The 18,714-nt window shown below is 48.7% G+C and overlaps 1 protein-coding gene across 3 annotated transcripts in view; it reads right to left on the bottom strand.

Moving 5' to 3' along the window:
- Window positions 1-18,714, bottom strand: part of CDK13 (cyclin dependent kinase 13) — an 807,643-nt gene that overhangs the window by 130,700 nt on the left and 658,229 nt on the right. For all 3 annotated transcript variants that reach the window (XM_085607435.1, XM_085607434.1, XM_085607433.1), the window contains exon 13: window positions 13,669-13,800. In XM_085607435.1, the coding sequence (XP_085463561.1) occupies window positions 13,669-13,800 (132 nt within the window). The remainder of the gene's footprint in view (window positions 1-13,668; window positions 13,801-18,714) is intronic.

An 18,714-nucleotide genomic window follows, 5' to 3' on the forward strand; every position in this document is an offset into this window, starting at 1 on the left:
GCCCATGGACTTTGCAGTGTCCGTGTCCTTTTTTATCTTTTCGAGGGTGGTGTCAACCTCTGGGCCGAATAAATAGTCGGGGTTGACGGGCTGGTTCAGTATGTTGTTTTGTACCTCAGGCTTGAATCCTGAGATTCGTAGCCAGGCATGTCGTCGCAGCATGACGCTTGTGTTTATGGCCCTGGCAGCCGTGTCTGCAGCATCTAGTGCACATTTGATGGAAGCATTTGTGAGTAGCTGTCCCTCTCTGATAAGAATTTCTGCACCTTCTTTGAACTGGTCAGGGAGATGTTGGAGTAGTTGCTCCAATGTGTCATAGTGCGCTCTATCGTAGCGAGCGAGGAGCGCTTGAGTATTGGCTATGCGCCATATGTTGGCAGCCTGGGCGGCAACTCGCTTGCCGGAGGTCTCTAGCACCTTGGACTCTTTGTCCGGGGGAGGAGCGTCACCTGTCGTTTGCGAGTGTGCCCTCTTGCGAGCATTCGCTACGACGATGGAGTCGAGTGGTAATTGTCCTTTGATGTAAGTAGGATCCCCAGGTGCTGACCTGTATTTTTTATCAATCCTGGGGTTTATCACTCGTGCCCTGGTGGGTTCCTTGAAAATGTCCTTAGCTGGTTTGAGGACCCCCTTCAGCATTGGCAGAGTTTTTACATGTCTTTCTGAGGATGCAAAAGTGTCCATTAGAAAGTCATCCTCGATGGTATCTGAGTGAAGCTGTACCCCATGGGTATTTGCAGCACATTCAATAAGAGCGTTGAACGCCGCAGTATCCTCCGTGGGAGATGTTTTTGCCCCATAGAGTTGTGGGTCCTGTGTATCGAGAGGTGCACTGGGGTCTGCAGGGTCGCCCCAAGTTTGATCAGGGTCCTGCTGGTCATCAGGGTCTGTGTCTACATGGTAGGGTGCTTGGTCATCCATGTAGTCCTCCAATGCATCCGTGTCGGAGCGTGTGGGGGAGAACCGGTGTGGATCCTGGTAGGAGGAATGGAACGGTTCGTAAAGGAGAGGTTCTGATTCCACAGGCAGCTTCCTTTTTAGTGGGATCCTGAAAGGGCCCAATGGCGGTTCCGAAGTTATTCTTCGGTCGTGGAGAATCATCCTGCCAGTGTCGGCGTCGATGACACGTGACGGAGACGTCTCGTCCGGTGGAACCGGAGGCTGGGTAACCCGTGTCCTGAGTTGGAACATCTTCGGGATTGTTGACGGAGGCAAGCCGAAGGTAATGTTGGCTGGCCCCGTAGAGGTTGCTGGAGCTCCGATCGGGCCGGAACCCGACGGGTCTTTGAGGGCCGCCGTGGTTTTGTTGCTTTGCGTCGCAGCAGGCCGCACTTGGGGCGTCTTTGAGGCTGTGGCACCGGGCAGGTTCGTAGAGCCGGGCGTGGATTTTTTCGGTGCCGGCGGGTCCTCGAGTCGAGGTGTGGAGATCACCGTCGACGTCCTCGATACGGGAGGCATCGGCGTCGTCGAGGGAGCGACGCGAGGCGAAGCAGGCGGTATTGCCCTCGGTGTCGTTGGCGTCGGTAGCCGAGTAGGTTTCTCGGTGCCGATGGCCTTTTTCCGTTTGTCGACTCCGATGTCGCCCGATTCCAGTTCGGCACCGAAGTCCCTCTTGGTGCGGTCGGTGCCGACGCGTTGCGCTGGCGTCGAAGGCGTGGAAGGCCTCGATCCGACCAGCGCCACTTTCAGTTTCGGTTTCGTATGAACCGGAGCAGCTTTCGGTTCCGGTTTTGTGGTAGGGAAACCAGCTGGCTTATGCAGCAATGGCTGCCGCTGAACGTCCGAGGCCGGGCCCGAGGGCGGGGCCGAAGAACTACGGGATGGGTCTCGGGTAAGGCCCGAAGGCGATCCCTCGACCGGAGCCAAAGGCTGTGGCGCTGGTGTTTCTTCGGTTTGAACAGGTAGGCCTTGTTCATCATTGGAGCTACTCTCTTCGGCCCCTAAGGCCTCCTCGTCGTCTCCTACCTCGGTGTCGTCTTCACCTCTGTGGAAGAGTGACTCGTCGCCCTCGTCCGATCCGGGGTCGTGCTCGGAAACGGGACTGGAGGGTATGACTTCTAATTCTTCGACGTCGGCCTCGTCGAAGATGTCTGTTGGGGCCGGTGCCGCGTGCCGCGCCTCGAGTCTCGCCGCTCTTCGGTTCCTTAGAGTCTTCTTGGAACGGAACCCGGCACAGGCCATGCATGTCGATTCGTTGTGGTCCGGCGAAAGGCATTTGTTGCACACCGGATGGACGTCGATGTGTGGGTACTTCGCATTGCATACCGGACACCTTTTGAATGGCGTCCTGGATTCCATCGTCGAAGTAGTCGATGGACAGGTAAATGCGAAAGAAGTCGGTGCTGAAAGTTAGTAAACTAACAAAATGCTATCGAAACCCGATCGATAAACAGTACCGACGCTAACTAAAGGCCTTTTGGCCTCGACCAAAGATTTTCCTAACTTGAGCTAAGATAGCACATCCGAACCCAATGGCGGAAAAAAACAATCTGAGGATGGAGAGGATGCCCATGCGCACTGTAGTCCAGGGGAGGAGTCACCTATCCAAGGATACTTCGAAGACTCTTCCAGGACAACAACGTGCAAACATCCGGACCCAACACTAGGCGGCGATCTATGCACAGATATGAATTCAGCAGCCCACATGCCTCGAACCTACTTAGACGCTGCCCCTGCGCGCTGATGTCAGTTCTTTACACAGCATTCCACGCCAGAGGCACAGAGCTATGCAAGAAACTGACCACTGGTGCACACAACTAGGGCCCTGAAGGGAAGTCCCTTACCGTAGAAGTCAGTTCGCAGAACGGGGAGGATGGGCGGGGCAGTGAGGAATCCATAACTAATCTATGTCTCTCACAGGTATATTGTTACCGAAGGTAAGTAACTTGTTCATGTGACCGAGACCGTTATGAATTCCTCACCTTAGAATACCCCGGAGGTGGGTCTGCAAACCAAGTTCACACCAGGAAGTCCTGGTGAACAGAACGGCCAAAGAAGCAGTCTCTCCGGACTTGGCTGTCCGGGCAGCAGTGTTTAGTAAACGTGTGCAAGGAAGCCCACGTAGCTGCCTGGCAGATGTCATGAAGGGGACCCCACATCCCAAAGCAGTAGTGGCTGCCGTCGCCCTGGAGAATGGGCACGCAACCCCACTGGAAATTGCTTTTTCGCTAAGGAATAGCAGATTTTAATGCAAGGAACGACCCATCGGGAGATATTTCGCTTTTGCACGGCCTGACCTTTCTTGGTGCCCACAGAGCCAACAAAGAGCTGGTCATCCACCCGGAATTATTTTGTGCGATCCAGATAGAAGTAAAGCACACGTATTGGACCCTGACGGTGGAGCCTCTTTTCCTCTTTAGAAGGCTGCCAGGGCAGGAAGAAGGTGGGCAAAGTGATGGTCTGTCCTATGTGGAAAGAGGTAACCACTTTTGGGAGGAAAGAAGGCCCAGTGCGAAGGACAACTTTGTCCGGAAGAACAGCCAGGAAGGAAAAGGCTACTTACCAGTATTCCTCTGTTCTAGGCATGTGGAGCTGCAGAATTATATACTTGTGCATAGATAGCTATCTGGTGTTGGGCTCGGATGTTTGCACTTTGTTTTGGAAGAAGTTCTTTGTAGTCACGCAATAGGGGACTCCTCCTTAGGACGATGGTGCGCATGGGCATCGACTCCATCCTTAGATTGTTTTTCTCCATAAAGGGTGATGGAGTTTGTGAGAAACAGAAAGATGTCCATTTGTGATGTATCTAAGAAAGATAGCACTGCAACAGATAAAGGTACCCAGGTTGGCTTATAAAATTCTGCAGCTCGACAGGCCAAGAACAGATGCATACTGGTAAGTAGCATTTTCCGTTCGAGGCATATGAGCTGCAGAATATATACTTGTGCATAGACTGTACAGCAGTACTCTCCCTAGCGGTGGCCACCTGTATCTGTTGCAGTGGTTTGAAAGAGTGTCTTTAGTACAGCCTGGCCCACACTAGCTTGTTGTTTTGCCTGCACATCTACATAATAGTGTTTTGTGAAAGTGTGCGGTGTAGACCATGTTGCTGCTTTACAAATGTAATCTATGGAAATGTTCCCTAAAAATGCCATAGAAGCCCCTAGTTTGCGTGTGGAATGCGCTCTAGGGGGAATGGGTACTGTACACTTTGCTTTTTGGTAGCATATCTGGATGCATTTAACGATCCACCTGGCAATTCCAGCTTTTAATAAAGAATTGCCTTTCTGTGGTGGTGAGAAAGCTACAAAAAGTTGTTTATTTTTTCTGAAAGTTGTTGTCCTTTCAATGTAATAAAGGATAGCTCTTTCGATGTCAAGCGTATGAAGAGCCAGTTCTGCTACTGAGTCTGGTTGAGGAAAAAAGACTGGTAGTTCAACAGACTGGTTAAGGTGGAAAGAAGAAACTACTTTTGGTAAGAATTTAGGGTTTGTCCTAAGAACCACTTTGTTGCGATGTATTTGTAAGAATGGTTATTTTATGGTTAATGCCTGGAGTTCACTAACTCTTCTGAGCGATGTGATCGCCACAAGGAAAGCTACTATCCATGTGAGAAATTATAGCACACATTTATGTAAAGGTCCAAAGGGGGGACCTATGAGCCTGGTAAGGACAATGTTTAGATTCCACACTAGAGAGGGAAGAACTCTGGGAGGAATTATTCTTTTAAGGCCTTCCATGAACACTTTAATAGCAGGTACCTTAAACAATGACAAATGTTGCCTGTACTGTAGTTAAGCAGCTATGGCAGCAAGATGTAATTGTATAGATGTGAATGCCAGATTACATTTTTTGTAGATGCAGGAGGTAACAAATAATGTTTTGAATAGAAGCATCTAGTAGATTGATTGTGTTGTTATTGCAGTAGTTCACAAATCTTTTGCATTTAGCTGCGTAGCATGTTTTAGTGTTAGGATGTCTAGCATCTTTAAGGACGTTCATACAGTCTGGAAGGGGATTGAGGTAACCAAACTAAGACTTCAGGAGCCAGATTGCTAGGTTCAGTTGAGCTGGATCTGGATGCCTCATCTATCCATGGTTCTGCGTGAGAAGCTTTGGGGACTGGTGCAGCTTTTGATGCAGAACTACTGAGAGTTCCAGCAGGGTTGTGAACCATGGTTGCCGGGCCCATGTCAGGGCAACTAGGATCATTGTGAGAGACTGTTGTTTGAGCTTGCGCACCAGTAATGGAATGAGCGGGAGAGGCGGAAAAGCGTACTCAAATCTGCTTGACCAGTTCATCCATATCGCATTGCCTTTGGACAATGGGTGTGGATAATTGGAGGCAAAGCTTGGGCATTTTGTGTTTAAATGAGTGGCGAACATATCTATGTCCGGGTGGCCCCACATTTGAAAAAACAGATGAAGAACTTGCGGATGAAGTTCCCATTCGTGGATCTGTTTTCTTGATGACTGAGCAGATCCACAATCTGATTGTGTCCCCCTGGAATATGTTCTGCTAAGAGGTATATTTTTTTTTAGGAATGGCTCATCTCCATATGCTTTGCGCTAGGCGTGAAAGCTGTAGAGAGTGTCCCCCCGTTTTTGTATATAGTACATTGCTGTCATGTTGTCCATACGGATGAGGACAGCTTTGTGTACGAGATGCATTTGGAAAGCTTTTAATGCAAGATATATCGCCAGTAATTCGAGGTGATTGATGTGGAGCAGTTTCTGTTGATGGGTCCATATACCCTGAATGGTATGGCTCAAGAGACGAGCTCCCCAGCCGATGAGCGATGCATCCGCTGTTAGCACTCTCTGTGGAACCCGGTCTGGGAAGAGGCGCCCTTTGGAAAGGTTTTGTGGGTTCCACCAGAGCGCGATGTGTGCGGCTGTCTACCAACACCAGATCTGGAAGCTGACATTGAGCCTGGTTCCACTGATGTTCTAAATATTCTTGTAATGGACACAATTGGAGTCTTGCATAAGGTACAATTAAAATGCAAGAGGCCATCATCCCTATTAGCTGCATAAACACTCGAGCTGGTAGTTAGTGTTGAGGTTGAAATTTTGTTAATAGAGCTTGCATGCTGGCTATCCTGGCTGGGTTGGTGTATGCAAGGGCTTTTGAAGTATCCATTGTGGCGCCTAGATACTGTTGGGTGTGGGACGGTTGAAGATGTGATTTGGTGAGGTTTATTGTGAATCCTAAATTGTGCAGTAGCTGGATTGGTTTGTGTGTGGTGCACACAATAGCTGCGTGACTTGGCTTTTATGAGCCAGTCGACGAGGTAAGGAAACACATGAATGTGTTGTCTTCACAAGTGAGCTGCTACTACTGCGAGACATTTTTTAACGACTCTGGGTGCTGTAGTCACTCCGAATGGGAGCACTTTGAACTGGTAGTGCTGACCGTCCACTACAAAACGTAGATATTTCCTGTGAGCAGGGTGAATAGGAATGTGAAAGTAGGCATCCTTGAGGTCTAGAGTGGCAAGGAAATCGCCTTGTTGGAGCAATGGGAGGACCTGTTGGAGAGTGACCATGTGAAAGTGGTCAGATTGTATGTACAGGTTAAACGTTCTGAGGTCTAATATTGGCCTGAGAGTGCCGTCCTTTTTTTGGATGAGGAAGTAAAGGGAGTAAACCCCTGTGCCTTGGTAGTGTATGGGAAACGGTTCTTTTGCGTGCTTTTGCAAGAGAGAGAGAATCTCTTTTCTAAAAGCGTGAGATGTTCTGTGGACAACGGACGTTGTTTGGGTGGTATGTGGGGAGAAGTAGAGGCGAGTTCCAGGGAGTAACCATACTGGATAATTTGTGTCACCCACCTGTCTGTGGTGATGGAATTCCAGACAGGTAGGAACTGTGATAGTCTTCCCCCGACCGGAGAGGAATGGTCTTGGGGGAGTGGAGGGAAGTCACTGTTTTGTGCTAGGGGAGGTGCGGGTGTTATTACCGCAGCCTCTTCCTTTGCTGTTATTTCTGTAACCCCCTCTAAAATATCCTGTTAGAGGATGTTTGAGTGGGGCTTTTGTAGGAAGAAGTGTTGTCTGTTCCAATGGTCTTGGAGGCGCCCCTATATAAGGAGTGATGAAAGTAACCTCTAGTTGTTGGTGACTGTAAGGCCCCCATGGATTTAGCTGTTTCAGTGTCTTTCTTCATCTTCTCCAAAGATGTGTCAACCGTAGGTCCAAACAAGTGTTCTTGATCAAAAGGTTGATTAAGAATTTGAGACTGTACCTCTTGTTTAAAACCAGATATGCGTAGCCATGCGTGCCTGCACAGTAAAACACTTGTATTAACGTCACGAGATGCTGTGTCCGCTGAATCAAGAGCACATTTGATAGAGGTGTTTGTAATTAGTTTTTCCTCTTGTATGAGGTCATTAGCTTTAGACCTATATTGTTCTGGAAGATGTTGCATGTGTCTCAAGCTCATCATAAGGCGCCCTATCATACCTGGCCAACAAAGCTTGGGCGTTTGCAATGCGGCAGAGATTTGCCGCCTGTGACGCAACCCCTTTACCAGATGCATCCAATTATTGAAATCCTTAATGCAGAGGAGGGGCATCACCTGTTTGGGAATTTGCCAGTGTACGTGCATTTGACACAACCAGAGAATCTAGAGGGAGCTGTCCCTTGATATAAGCTGGATCATTTGGAGCTGGTATATATTTGTTATCAACTCTGGGGTTGAGTATTCTAGCCCCGACAGGGTCTTTAAACACATCAGGGGCATGTTTAATCATACCTTTGAACATAGGTAAAGTACTTGTTGACTTGTGTGAATGTGTAAAAGTCTCTAATAAAAAAATCTTCCTCCAAAGGGTCTGAGTGTACCCCATGATATTTGGCTGCTGTATTTATGAGTTGCGCAAAACCTATGTTGTCGTCTGGAGGGGATGGTTTAGATGGGTATGAGTCAGGCTCAGGTATATCTGGGATATTATTATAATCGTCCCAAGGGTCAGGTGGTGGGATACTGGGGATATCATCATCCTCCCCTTGTGGGTCTACATCCCCATCCCAATCCCCAAGCCCAAAGTAGTCTTCATCGTCTTGTGGTGCAGGTGAAGAAGGAAGCAGTGGAGAGTCTACTGGAGAAAGTGGTATAGATGAAGATTTGGAGGGGGAGAGGAGGGTCTGAAAGGTGAAGTTGCTAGGTCTTTCTTCTTTAAGGGTATCACAGGTGACTCTGAGGGGTCCAATTTCCTCTTTTTAGGTGGTATTGTTGTGATATGACCGGTAACAGGGTCAATGTGTAGAGTTTTTTGTTTCGGATCCGAGGGATCTGGTTGAAAAAGAGTTCCTTTGAGCTATTGTCTTTCTTTGGTACCGACTACTTTGGTTCAGAGTGGTGCTTTGGTTTAGGCTCTGTAGCTTTAGGAGGGGTCTTGGTCTCCTTATGCTTTGGTGGAGTTTGATTCCGGAATCTTTTTCTGCTCCAAAGATTTATGGAGTTTTTCAGTTCCAAGGGCTTGTCCTCGACGTGTTTCGGTGCCGAAGTGCTCCGCGTCAAAGCAGTCTTCAGTGTCGATGGAACAGGATGTGGCACGGTCTGTGGTTTTGGCTTTTGTTTTGGTGCCGGAGATGGTTTTTCGGTACCACTATGTGGCTGGCTCGATCCCGAGCCCACTGAAGGCTTGTATCTGGACTTCATCCTCCGGTTCTTGTTGTTTTGGAACATCGGGGCCTGCATCGAAGAGGTCGTCCAGCGCCGAGGTAGTTGATCGAGACATTATGCGACGTCAAGCCCGACAATCACGTATGGTCGTCTTTGATCTGAAGGAAGCACAGGCCTCGCAATCTTTATCCTCGTGTTCTGGAGAGAGGCAAAGATTACAGACCTCGTAGAGATCAGTGTGTGGGATTTTTTGCACCACACAGGGGGTATTTGGAATGGAGTTCTTTCCATTGACTGCAGGGCCTGATGGCGCAGATAGAGCCAACGGCCCGCGTCGACGACCGGAATCGAAGGTCTTGATGAATTTTTGGATGTGTGTCTAAGGGGAACGCAATGGAAACAATACCGGCGAGCGGTGAGGGATTGTGCGTCAAAGGGGGAATCGAATACGACACCAACCCGGAGCGCAGCAATTTACATCCAAACCCGATGGTGGAAAAAAACTATCCGAGGATGGAGTCCATGCGCACAATCGTTATAAGGAGGAGTCACCTATCTCGTGACTACAAAGAACTTCTTCCAATACAAAAACAAAGTGCAAACATCCGAGCCCACCAGATGGCGATCTATGCACAAGTATATAATTCTGCAGCTCATATGCCTCTAACAGGAGGTTTTAAAGAAAGAGCCTGCAGCTCACTCACCCTGCGAGCAGAGGTGATGGTGACCAGAAAGGCCGTTTTAAGAGTCAGAAATCTGAGAGGACAGTTATGTAGTGGCTCGAAGGGAGCACACATAAGATAGGTCAGAACCGTCCCACTGAGGCATTCCGAAAGAAATTGGTGGATACAAGTGAGTAATGCCCTTGAGGAAGCAATGTACAATGGGGGACATGAAAAGAGAAGGCTGATCAGGAAGCCGGAGATAGGTCGATATGGACGAAAGATAGCCTTTTAGATTGCCCAGAGCAGAGACCTGCTGGGCCAAAGAAAGAATGAAGAGGAGAAACTCAGAGAGGGGATAGAAAGGGATCCACAGCTTTTGCTGCGCACCATGACACAAACTTGTCCCATCTACAGGCCTATACAGTTTTGGTGGAGGGACGCCTGGCTGTCAAGATGACGTTAGACTTCGGGAGGAAAGTCAAAAGCTGTCAACTGTCACCGCTCAATCGCCACGCAAAGAGGTGGAGGCTGGACAGGTTCGGGTGGAAGACTGTCCCCTGCTGCTGCGACAGAAGATCCTCTGATCGGAGGACCGATGGCCATGTGCAAGAGCTCTGGATACAAAACTTTGTGTCCAGTCCGGAGTAACAAGAATGACTTGGGCCCGGTCGCGCTTGATCTTCTTCAGCACTCTGGGTAGTAGTGGTATAGGCAGAAAGACAAATAGAACTCCGCAAATTCACTTGTGACCAAAAGGGTCGCTGAGCGAGTGCCGCCTTAGAAATTCCAATGCGCAGAACAGCTGACATAGCGCGTTCTCTTTGGTGGCGACTAGATCTAACCAAGGCTCTCCCCACCGCAGAAAGACACCTTGCACCACCTCCGAGTGAATACGCCATTCGTGATCCATCATGCACCGGTGGCCGAGTTTGTCTGCCCTGGCGTTCAGAGAACCCGCCAGGTGTTGAAACACCAGGGACATGCCCTGACATTCCAGCCACTTCCAGAGACTAAGTGCCTCCTGACATAGGGTCCACAACTCCACCCGGCCTTGTTTGTTGCAGTACCACATGGCGGTGGTGATGTCCGTCAACACCTGCACTACTCTCCCCTTGACAGAAGGAAGGAATGCCTTCAGTGGAAGACAGATCGCTCGAAGCTCCAGAAGGTTGATGTTGAGCCCAGACGCGACCAGAGGCCTCTGATCTCCACCTCTCCCATGTGGCGGCCCCACCCCAGAAGCGATCCATCTGTCACCACTGTGAACTCTGGTTGGGGAAGAGACAGGGATCTGCCGGTGACCCAATCCTGGTTCGTTAGCCCCACTGCAATTGGTGTGCAGTGCCTTCAGATCTGGACGCAATCGAAAAGATTCCCCTGATGCTGTGCCCACTGGAACTTCAGGTCCCATGGTAGAGCAAGCATATGCCACCTGGCATAGTCCACCAACAGGATGCAAGAGGCCATGAGGCCCAGTAGCCGCAGGATCATTCTGACTGAAACCCAGGATAAAGGATGAGAGATCGTAATCATAGCATGAATAGCCCAGACTCGCTGCTCGGGAGGATAAGCTCAAAACTGCGCTGTGTCCAGAACCGCTCCAATGAAAAGGAGCTTTTGAGAGGGGATCAGGTGTGACTTTGGCACGTTGATGGTGAACCCCAGCGAATGCAGGAGGTTGGCCGTAGTCTGGAGGTGGGAGACCACAGCCTGGGGCGAGCATGCCTTTAGCAGCCAGTCGTCGAGATAGGGCAAGACTGGAACCCCTGATCTGCGCAGATTAGCTGCGACCACCGCCACTTTCATGAACACCCAAGGGGCGCTGGTAAGGCCAACGGGGAGCACAGTGAACTGAAAATGCTCGTGGCCTACTGTGACCCGCAGGTAACGCCTGTGGGCTGGCAGGATGGGGATGTGAAAATAAGCGTCCTGCAAGTCCAACGCTACCATCCAGTCTGCAGGATCGAGAGCAGACAGGACCGGAGCCAATGTCAACATTTTGAACTTCTGGAGAAAGCTGTTGACGTTCCGGAGATCCAAGATAGGAAACAGGTCTTTGCCCTTCTTGGGCACCAGAAAGTAGTGGGAATAGCAATCCCAACCTACTTCTGGGGCAGGAACTCGTTTGATGGCTCCCTTGGCCAAGAGGGCCGTAACTTCCTGTTGGAGAAGTGCCAGGTGATCCTCTGACATGCGATGGAACTGAGGTGGCATGGATGGAGGGGTAGTCTCGAAGGGGAGGGAGTAGCTCCTTTGGACTATATGCAAAAGCCACCTGTCCGAAGTGATGTTGCACCAGTGGGGGAGGTGATGGCGAATCCTGCCACCCAATGGCGATTGGTGGCTCTGAAAGGTTGGACTAGGAGGGCTTGGAGGCTGCTGCAGAGGAGGCGCTGATTGACTGGCCTGTCCGCTGGCTCCCAGACCCACGACGGTGGGTCCCAAGTCCCCGGCCGCGCAGAGGACGGACAGCTTGCGCAGGCCTGTGGCTCTAGGTGGAACGTGGTGGGGCACCCCTTCTGTAGCCACGAAAGGGGCTTAAAGCAGACCTCGCGGGCAATAGGTGGAAGCAAGGCCCAAGGATCTGGCCGTGGCCCCAGAGTGCTTAAAGCGCTCGAGCGTGTTCTCTGCTTTGTCGCCGAACAGGCGACAGCCATCAAAAGGCTGGTCTATAAAAGTAGCTTGGACAGCACGGGAGAGGACAGCCCGGACCTCCAATGGACATTGGGGCAGCACCTATGCCACCGAGTCCCACACAGAGTGAGAGTAACGTCCCAAGAGAAATGCGATGTTCTCCAACCGCAGACCTAAGCTGGAGGAAGAAAATATCTTCCCAAGGTGGTGCAGCTCCTTGGATCCCTATCAGGTGGTGCGGTAAGGAATGCACCCTTGGAAGTCGAGGCTTGGACCACCAAGCTCTCAGGGGTAGGGTGGTGGAAGAGGAAAATGGGGTCTGCAGGGCGGTGGTGTCAGGCAATCATCCTGTCCACAGGAGCCCCAGTGTTGGACTTGGACCAAGTGCCCAAAAGGATGTCCATAGGGGCCTCATTGAATGGCAGCAGGGCCTCCAAAGAGGCTGCTGCCAGTTGAAGCACCTTGGTCAGGAGGTTAGTCCTAACTGCCACCGTAGGAAGCTCGAGGTTTTAGGCCTCACCCGCACTATGCAGCACCAATGCATATGACGCACCCTCCTCCAAAGCCACGGTAGGGGGAGAACGCATGCCAAGGTCTGGGGTAGTGTCCAGACCACTGGCCTCACCAAACTCCTCTCTCCAATCTGGTTCTTCCAAATGGTCTGCCACAGGGTCCATCGACCCCTCCCAGTCCTCCTCATCCTCCACTGGTAGCCACTCAGGGCGATCGGAAACCCCAGGGGAGAACAGGGGTACAAAATACCGGTCGGCGCCAGGCGACGTTGGTCCAGCTCCGTGTCCACATTGAGGGGGAGGCCGGGGTTGACATCAGCTGGGGACACAACCGGCGTCGGAGGGGCATCAGGAGCCGCCGTCATCAAAGGCCTGGATCCCCTAGCCGAGTCGCGGGTCCCGAAAGCGTGCCAGCGGAGTCGGGTTGCTTAAAAATAGAATGGAGAGCTTCATAAAAGCTACAAAGTTGGGCAGGTATCGCGCAGGCTCCCAGGAAGGGAGGGAAGCTCAGGTTGACGCAACAGGCTCCACGGGCAAAGCCTGGCGACTACCACCCGCATCCCGCGTCGGCTTACGGACAGGGAGAACTCGAAGAGCGATGGTGCTTCTTCGCCTTATTTTTGTGCTTCGACTTACCCAAAGACTAAGACTTAGACGAGGAGTGGTGATGGCTCCGCAACAGGTCCAGCGACCTCCCTCTCGACTAGGACCTCGAGCGGCACTGAGCCTACTGCCAGGCCTCCAGAAGCTTTCAGGACCGCTCCTGCAAAGTCTACGGGGCCATGGCCCGGCAGTCGGAGCACGACTTCAGGCCGTCGTCGCGTTCCAGGCACCAGAGGCACACAAGATGGGGTTCCATCACAGACATCAGGTTGTTACAGCAGTCACAAGACTTGAAGCCGGTCTGCCGAATTAACATCCCTGTGCACCAGGAGTAATAACGGCTCAAAAAGACGTCAACAAAAAGTCGCAAAAATAGAGTCAAAAAGTGACTCTAGGTACCGCTCCCTCCGAATCAGGGCTAGGCTGGTGCAGAAAAAGAAAGAACCGACGTCAGTGCGCAGGGGTGGTGTTTAAGTAGATACCGCAACGTTATTCTGGCGACCACGACACCATCTACCAATGCACAGGGGTACTGTTGAAGAAAAAATCTCTGGATCTAGTCTGACGCCTGGGGTTAATTCTAAGGTGAGGAATCCATAACTAATTGTCTCTTTCAGATGCACATAATTAAGCCAATCCAACCCTTGGTGATATTTTAAACAAAACTAACCAATATCGACGGTACTTACTCAGGTGGAGGCATTTTAGACGGTTCCACGTCACGAAGAAAGTCACACAAAAGGGCTTGTTCAGCAGTGCAGCGTTTGCTTGGGTCCAATGCAAGCATATGATCAAATAAATCTAATGCAGGTGTTGGAATACTGGCAAGAAAAAAAAAATATTTACAGAGGTCTGTTATGTGATGCTTCAAATATGTTTAGGAGTGCATAATTTTTATGGTTTAAAACGTGCCCCATTTTGATGTTTAAAGCAGAGTCCCCCACAAATTAGAAAACTTCTGACCTATTTATAAACTTCTTTTGATTGCACGAACAAGCACATACACAAAATCACACAGTGGTTATGCAGCTGTTAAGGTGCCGTATTAATACAGTCTACAAGAATAAAACGTAATCGAGAGGTCAGAGTCAAACTGTTCTAGAAAAGATACATAACACTGTAGGAAAATAGGCTGGAGAACATGGTTAAATTAATGCAGCTCAGTGCTTCCCAACCTTTTTAGAACCACAACCCACTTTTTAGTACAACAAACTTTGGCAACCCATTTAGCTTTAATGTACATGAGGCAGGCAATTTATTAAGGTAATAAACCATGGTGTGGTGGTGAATTGATATTTGCAGAAATCACATTTTCCATTTATATGGAAATTTAATTTGTAAAGACAATTTTAGAGATAAAACTATATTTACTGCACACAAGAGAATTTGTGGAAAATTGGATTTCAGTGATTTTTTTTATTCGTGCATGTTCTGATCCAACTAAAGCCTAAGAGCCTGATTTAGATTTCGGCGGACGGGTTGCTCTGTCACAACGGTGACGGATAACCCGTCCGGCGAAATCTAAACACCATTATTTCCTATGGTGTCATGTGGCCCATTTGGGACATTGTTGTCTTCACTAGGTTAGCTTGAGCACGTTGCAGCCTGCCTGCTGCTTTGCGCACGTTACTACATGTCTTTATTTTAATAATTTCTATGGCTGTTTTCACATGAGAACTCATCGCTGTGTTCACTCTGCATATTCCTGGGATTTTGACTGAACATTATGTGCAAGGTCGAACAACAATGAACCTTGTTATTTTGTTCTGTGCAGGCTTTAGCCCTAAGATTAAACATACCGATGCAGCTGTTTTGAAAAACGTACTTTGGTTTTATTAGAGTACACAAATAAGTAGCAGACACTTGGAGAGGGACCTTTCCAGGGAGAAGAGCGAGACAGCACCTATGATGTAGATCTACCATCTATAGGCTAAGGTATGGAGTCTGTTGACAAAGCCCAGAGATCTTCTAATATGGTATAATCCTGCTTCTTAGAAAGGGGAGGGAGGTTAGGCTCTATTGTCTCTTTTTGGATGACATCCCCTTTCATGATTCATGGACTAGCTGCTATGCTGAATTTATTTGTACTAGGCATTTTTCTGCCTGTCGTGGAACATATACTGCATGTTAGGGCACGTTAGTTAAAATAAATATTTTAAACTGTTTCATGTCTGTCAGATCTTATGTGGACCAGTACAAGAGTGCGAGGAAAAGGGTGTGTCTCCTTACCGCGATTCCTGAGAGATCTAGGAGTGTTGTATTCTGGGGTGCCTAATCATTTGTTTCTCTGTGAGTGAGTAGGAGAGCAAGTGAGACACTATAGCTAGTCAGTCCTGGGCTCATGGGTACTAAGGTGGTAGGAAGACCCAGTCCCTATACACCAAGGTCCTAAAATCCTGCACATAGTTCTGTGTTTGTCAGAATCCCTGCAACATGGTGCCACCAACTTTTGGGTCTGGCCCTTTTTTACGAGACACCCGAGTAGTGCTTGTCCACAATACCCTCTCACCGGTTTCCAGAGACGTCCGTGGTGGTGGGAAGGGGGGTACAGGTGCTACAATGTCCTCATTTTCTTTGTCCCATTTCCAATATGGCACAACCAGTCGCAATTGCGGCCCATAATCGAACAAAGGTTACAGCTTTCTTGACTCAACATGGAGTCCCCGTTGCGGGGGGCCAACATTTTTGTTGTCAAAGCGGACCCTGCTTTTCACTTCGAAGTCTTTTATTCTTGGGTTACGATCCCCGCTGTGGATGGGAATGATAATTTGTTAGATGAATACATGGGGGCTGCAGCTCCGCGTGCTGATCATTACTTGAAGTTCCGTTGACAGACTGGGAGCATACCATTTGGTTTAATGGCGCCCTTCCTCACCCTGGTACTGCTGTTCGAATGGGCCCCTTATCTATTGACTGGGCCATATGGACAGTTTTGGCTGGTTATACACCACATCCGAAATATCTCAATGTTACACTCTCAGAGCTACGTCACCTACATACATCATTGATTCACATACGCAGAAGTGTAAAACAGTTTAGGTCACAAGCTATACATGTGGCTCCGGCTTGAGCCACACCTCAACCACCAGGACATGGTGGTGGTCTTGTCATTAGTCCAGTCATAATAAACTCGGTGATGGGAAAACGTCCTCAAAACCGGGATGACATGCCATTTTTGCTTGCACATAAATTTGAACAACTTGAAGGGGTTTTTCCACATACAACTTCTGTAGAAAAACACAGGATCCTTACAATGAGTTTGCCAAGTGGTACGATTCCTGCTTTAGCTGACTGCACCACCTGGGGGACAGTGTTGGCTTCAGTGTATACACTTTGCTTTGGCACCCCACCATGAGCATTCTAAAGGTACAAGATTAACATGGAGCTGGTCCAGCCCTGGATTTGGGGATGAAGTTAGTGGGAATGTTCCCTTTTGTCTCTGATATGATTCTGGCCAATATGTAAGGCGAAGCAGCTTGCTTACAAGTACATCAATGCCTAGCAGCGGTGCCGGACTGACGTTGCCGATTATCATTGCGGATGTGTATACATCTTTGGGTCGCAATAGGTTGGGGATTCGGCCATTTGTTTAGCCACAATCTAAACACCCTTCTGAAAAGGAGGGTCGTCCAGTCTTTCCTAAAAAGGCTTGAAACAAGAATCCGCGGCAGCAACAGAAGCCTGGTTCACGTGCTGGTTCGCCCTCACCCGACGCTGAATTAGATATGATTTGCGTGACCGCTTTCAAATTAAGACACCTGAGAGGTTCCAGGTTCCTGATCCTCATGCTCCTCGTTCCTTTCAGGAATTGTTAGATCAATAGTTCGGCGGGGGAGGACGTCAGGATCGCAGACAAGGCAAGTCTGCGCAAGCTAGACGTGACCCGCGCCGCCAGTTTGATCTAAAAGTCAAGAAGGAACCACCTCAATATCGACCGCAGTTTCAGAAGAAAAAGGTTGCCGCTTTGACTGCAAAGTATGGGCGATAACCCTCCTTGACAGCACAGCAGAGGTTACCATAGTGCAGCAGACACTCCACCAGCGTCTCCAGGCGAAAGCAACTGACACTTTCATTATCACACTCATACTAGAGTTGCACATCCAGATAGGCTTTATGAAGTGAGCCTCCAGATTGAAGGTGATGTTAAACGTCAATTAAAGCAGTCTTTTCGGTAAATCTCACTTCTTCCTATAATATTTATTGGCGGAGGTTGATTGGACAGCACCTTTTGTCCTATCTTCCTATAGGGAAGAAGGTTATTCTACCGATTTTTTCACAATAGGTTTCTGATGACAATAAATTAGCTTTCGCCTCGATGTGAAATTTATTCTTGGCCCCGGCGTTATATCGCAATGAGGCAGGTTGGGACGAGGATTTCCCGGTTCATGGGATTCCTTTGCGTGCTACAGCTCTGCCCCAACCACAATATCCGATCAAACGAGACGCTGAAGCGTCTGTGACAATTTGACTCAAATAGAATACCAGGGTGTGAGTGAACTCTGTTTCATTGATGAATAATCCTCTTTTTCCGATATTGAAACCAGATGGTTCATATTGTATAGTTTTAGATTGCAGACATTTGAACAGTCATGTTCGTACCTTTGCGGTTCAGAAAACACATAGCTGTGCGTTAGTGAACATTGTCCGCAAAAAGTACAAAACCACTTTTTATATTTCTGATGGCTTCTTCAGCCACTCTTTAGCTCCTGAGAGCCATGATTTGATCGCATTCAGTGCGTTGGGCAATCAGCGCCGATATGCGAGATTGCCTATGGGATATAAGAATAGCCCTGGTGTGTTTGTGGCACGCATAATGTCCCTTTTGCATGAGGTCGATCCCGATGTCTTCTCATATGATGATGACATATACTTGACGGATGATGAATTACAGCCACATCTCTTGCGTGTGGACCGTATAATCACATGTTTCGCAAACTTGGTTACAAATTCAATTTTGCTATGTCTCACACCGCCTTCTTGGTGGTTCTTTTACTTGGTTAGGAGCTCAATAATGAAGGTAGGGGGTTGGCCCCCCACTTGATGGAGAAATGTGCACAATTGCAACCTCCATCTACACTTAAAAAATTGCAATCTTTGTTGGGTTTTTTCTAATTTTGGGAGGACATATATTCCTGGTTATGCCCAGCGTATCAAACCTCTTTACTCATTACAACCTACTTTTTCATTTTCCAGCAGACTTCCGTAACATACCGCAATTCTTAAGGTCTCTGCAGTCGGATCTACTTGCACCCAACTTCTTGTTAACATGAGACAATTCTACAAATTTGTTAATAAGGATTGTACCAGGGGTGTCAGGCTTTACTTACTTGACGTTCGATGAGGTGGACACTGTCCCCATTGTATATAAATTGCATTTGTATACTTGAGCTGAGATGCATTTCTCTTCTACAGAAAAGATTTTGACCGCTGTGCAGATGGCTATTCTTAAGGAAAGCTCTCTGGCTCAGGGAAACCAAATTTTCATGGTTTCGTAGGTACCTGCTTCAGAAGCAGTTACAAAAGCTAGTGTCTCAAATTCTAAAGCCTTGCATCCACGTTGTATACAATGGGCTAGTTTTTTTTTTACGTCAGCTGATTTCAACTTTATCTTTGACCCTTCTTTGCTTACAACATGAACATGTTCATCCTCCTCCTTTGTCTTTACTTCCTCTTGATCAGAACAAATGCATAATTTACACTGAAGGATCTACGCAGCCAGCCATTGGTACAAAACA

Source organism: Triturus cristatus, chromosome 5_2, assembly GCF_964204655.1.
Source record: "Triturus cristatus chromosome 5_2, aTriCri1.1, whole genome shotgun sequence".
NCBI classification, from domain to species: Eukaryota; Metazoa; Chordata; class Amphibia; order Caudata; family Salamandridae; genus Triturus; species Triturus cristatus.